Consider the following 4,358-nt stretch of genomic DNA (forward strand, 5'->3'; position numbering starts at 1 on the left):
CCTCTAGCTGCTGCCCTAGCCATCATTCCCAGAGTGCGTGGGTCTGCAGATGTTCTAGGACTGTGGGGACACTTTAAACAAGTGGACTCTGCTGAGAGACTGGCAGTTTCTGCCTCCACCCCAACCCCCACTGTTCTGCACAGTCAGAAGCAATGAAGCTTGATTTTCCCTGGTGCTGGGACCATGAGCTTCTGGGTCCAGTGAGGAGCTGAAAATGCTCCCCAGCTGTTACTCCTGACTTTTTAAAATGTGTGACTGCGCTTTCTGCCAGCCTACTGCTGCTGCTGCTGCTGCTGCTGCTGCTGCTGCCACCACACCACATCCTCTCCACCCTGGCTCCACCCCTCCTACCTGTCTGGATGAGTATTTCTTCTTTATATCTTTTTTTGCTGGACTTCCATGCAGTTTGATTTTCTGGAACTTCTGGTTGTTTCTGGTTTTGACGTAGTTGTGTTCTTTCTTAGGTGTAGAGGGAGATGCAGCATGTCTGTATATGCCTCCATCTTGGCTGGAAGTCTTTACATTTATATTTTAATTTTGTATCCTTAATTACCAATGAGGAAAATTCTAATGTTTTTAAGTTGTGTTTTTATATCACTTTTCCTGTGAACTACATCAAGTCATTAATTATTTTTATTTTTTTCCATATTTTCTTGCCAATTTCTTGAAAATGCTATTAAATAAGGTAAACTTTCAATTGTCATGTTGGATTTCTCTAGTATTTTTATTATTCTTTATACTTTATAGTGGTGTTTCTTATGGCATATATTTATTAAAATATGCAAATTTGTTTGTACTTTGCTTTATTGTTTTTGAGAATTGCGATTTGCCTGGTGAGACCTGTCTAAATCCAAGATGATCAAAAAAAAAAAAAAAAAGATGGAACAACTTTTGTGTTTTCTTATAATAGTTATATTTAATATTTAAATATTTGGTTTATCATTTATTTTTGGTGAAAGTAGTGAATGGGTGATTCATACTCCCTGACTCCAAATTAATTTCTAATTATCATGTCTTATTTTATTTTCAGAGTATGTTTGAATATATGGTAAAAATAGTTCCTCTTCATTACACTATTTTTCCTTCAGAATTTCTCTGCCTAGTCACATGGGCCTAGTTTCCCATTCCTTATATATATGACACGTAAACTTTATGCAACATACTTTCACATTTACCAACTTTTAAATTAAAAACATCAACACATACCTGCAAATTAAATAAAGTAGTTTGATGATTACCATTTTAGATGAGAAACTGTGGCAAGATCAAGAGTTTTCTGGGATCTCTTAATTGTATCTTGTTGGCTAAGGGATTGCCACGGGAGATTGAAATCATAGTGTAAGATGTTTTGAACTGATTCCTCTATATTGTCTGTAAGACTTGTGCTTTGTTTGAACATGATGAACTCTCAGCAATGCAATTTGATAGAGGTTTTTGCACATGTATGTAAATTATTGCATTAAAGTAGTATTACCTGTTACAAAGCAGAATATAGTACTTTGGAAAAAATATATATATACTCATTTTTTTAAAAACTAGATCCAATTGAGAGAGATTAATTTTACGTGTATGTTGCTTTAGTAATATTCAATGGTCTCATATATTATAATTTATTTGAGTACTTTAAAATTACCTCAAGATAATGGCCAAATGAATGAGATGTATCTTTAAGTTAAAGAACAAATAAAGTATTCTGCATACAATAGATATTTCCTAAGTTCTATTAATTTATTGTCCTGGGATTCCATTTTGGGCCTTTGAGGTTTTTTCAGTAGCTCAGGAATTTGTGTCTCAAGAAAAATCAATGTCTGGGTCATGGCAGAATTTAACTTCTTGTCATTGGAATTAGAGGCAATGCCAGCAGTGAAGGATGAAGACTTCAAGCCCCATTTCCTTGGTTCAAAATCAGCTCTGCCTTTTCTAGAATATGATTGTTCACTTAACACACATCTGCATCAGTTTCCTTTTCTATAAGTCTGAAATGATAAGACTGTCTACTCCATATCACTGTTGGGGTTAAATAAATGTAAAAAGCACAAAGGAACACCTGGTTCATAGTAAGCACTGCCTTATATTGTCTGCTACCATTATTAGTATAAATATTCCTTTTCAGGTGCAGTAGATATGGATGGAACCAATGATAGCATCCAGGGAAATTTCATCCTCTTGGGATTTTCTGACCGCCCCCATCTGGAAAGGATCCTCTTTGTGGTCATCTTGATTGCATATCTCCTGACCATTTTGGGCAATACCACCATCATCCTAGTGTCCTGGCTGGATCCCCAGCTCCACAGCCCTATGTACTTCTTCCTCACTCACCTCTCCTTCCTGGACCTCAGTTTCACCACCAGCTCCATCCCCCAACTGCTCTATAACCTGAGTGGACATGACAAGACCATCAGCTACATAGGCTGTGCCATCCAGCTTTTTCTGTTCCTGGGTCTGGGTGGCGTAGAGTGCCTGCTCCTGGCTGTTATGGCCTATGACCGGTTTGTTGCAGTCTGCAACCCCCTGCACTACCTGGTGATCATGAATCCTCGCTTCTGCATGGGCTTAGTGTCAGTGGCCTGGGGCTGTGGGGTGGCCAACTCCCTGGCCATGTCCCCAGTTACCCTGCATTTACCCCGCTGTGGGCGCCATAGTGTGGACCACTTCTTGTGTGAGATGCCTGCCCTGATCCGGATGGCTTGTGTCAATACAGCTGCCATTGAGGGCACTGTCTTTGTCCTGGCAGTGGCTATTGTGCTGTCACCCCTGGTGTTTATCCTGGTCTCTTATAGCTACATAATAAAGGCTGTGTTACACATTCGGTCAGCATCAGGAAGGCAAAAAGCCTTCAACACCTGTGGCTCCCATCTCACAGTGGTCTCACTGTTCTATGGGAACATTATCTACATGTACATGCAGCCAGGGAACAGTTCTTCCCAGAACCAGGGCAAATTCCTCACCCTCCTCTACAATATTGTCACCCCACTCCTGAACCCCCTGATCTACACCCTCAGAAACAAAGAGGTGAAGGGGGCACTAAGGAGGCTGCTACTAGGTAACAGAGAGGTGGAAAAAGAGTAACAGTAAATAGGAGAGGTGGGCATCTGCATCCTGGCTGTCATCTCCTTCAGGGGCCAATAGTGGCATTTGGAACCATTCAGTCATATCTGGTCTTGACCTGTGCTTCCCAAGGTGTATATCTTTTCCTGGACTTCCACAAGTAGGTTTTGTACCAACATTACATATTTTAATGTGTAACTGCACAACACGTATGATTCAAAAATCCATTTAGTTGAGCTATGAAGCAAGGGCAAACAACAATATGAGATAAGGAGTAATAAAGGTGAGTTTCCACAGCTTCTACCAAAGTGCCAAGAGAAAACTACATTTCTTGACCTGAGCTTTCCTTTTGTTATTGTAAAAAAATTATTTAATTACTCTGTGTATTTTAGTCAAAATGATCACAATCTGATTACCTTTCTTAGCTGACAGCCATCAAGTGTGGAAATACAGCAAGTTGGGTGTTTTCTACATCCCAAATTCACATCCAAAGTCTTTCATAGGAACATGTTTCTTTTCTACCATTTGTTCCCAAACTTTGACATTTTCTCCAAAGTCTAGTGTAAGATTCCAAATAAACCAAGAAATTAATCTATAACATGGTAGGTGGATCATTTAAGCCTTAGAACATCATTGTTTCTCATATACATATTTGTTTTACTGTGAAGGATCTAATGTTTAAAAGTTCCTGCTACAAGGCAGATGCTCTTATTTGTCGTATCGTCTCTGCATCTGTTGGAAGTCATCATGATTTTTTTCCAGTTTTTTAAATATATTTTATTGATTTTGCTATTACAGTTGTCCCAATTTTGCTCATTTTCCCCCCTCCATATTGTACCCCCATTCCTTCCAGCAACACCCACCCCCTTAGTTCATGTCCATGGGTCGTGCATATAAGTTCTTTGCATTTTTTCTACTATTCCTGACATCCCCATGGCTATTTTGTTCCTACCAATTGTGCTTCTTGATCCTGAACCTTTTCCCCCAATCTTCCCCTTCCCCCTCCCTGCTGATAACCCTCCAAATGATCTCCATACCTATGATTCTGTTCCTGTTCTGGTTGTTTGCTTAGTTTGTTTTTCATATTCAGTTGTTGATAGTTGTAAATTTGTTGTTTTTCTTTAAAAAAATAATTTATGTATTTATTTGTTTGCTTATTTATTTATTTATTTTTAGAGAGAGGGGATAGGAGAAATAGAGGGAGAGAACATCACTGTGTGATTGCCTCTTACTTGCGCCCCCAACTGGGGACCTGACATGCAACCTAGTCATGTACCCTGACTGGGAATCAAACCAGCGACACTTGGCTT

General features: G+C 39.4%; 1 protein-coding gene across 1 annotated transcript; it reads left to right on the plus strand.

Moving 5' to 3' along the window:
- The first annotated feature begins 2,124 nt into the window (after window positions 1-2,124).
- Window positions 2,125-3,614, plus strand: LOC150000344 (olfactory receptor 2W3). The gene has a single exon (XM_090290381.1). The coding sequence runs from the start codon at window positions 2,125-2,127 to the stop codon at window positions 3,067-3,069; it is 945 nt and encodes a 314-aa protein (XP_090146507.1). The 3' UTR covers window positions 3,070-3,614.
- Window positions 3,615-4,358: the final 744 nt, after the last annotated feature.

This window comes from Furipterus horrens, unplaced genomic scaffold, assembly GCF_987537825.1.
Source record: "Furipterus horrens unplaced genomic scaffold, mFurHor1.1.pri manual_scaffold_10, whole genome shotgun sequence".
Classification (NCBI taxonomy): domain Eukaryota; kingdom Metazoa; phylum Chordata; class Mammalia; order Chiroptera; family Furipteridae; genus Furipterus; species Furipterus horrens.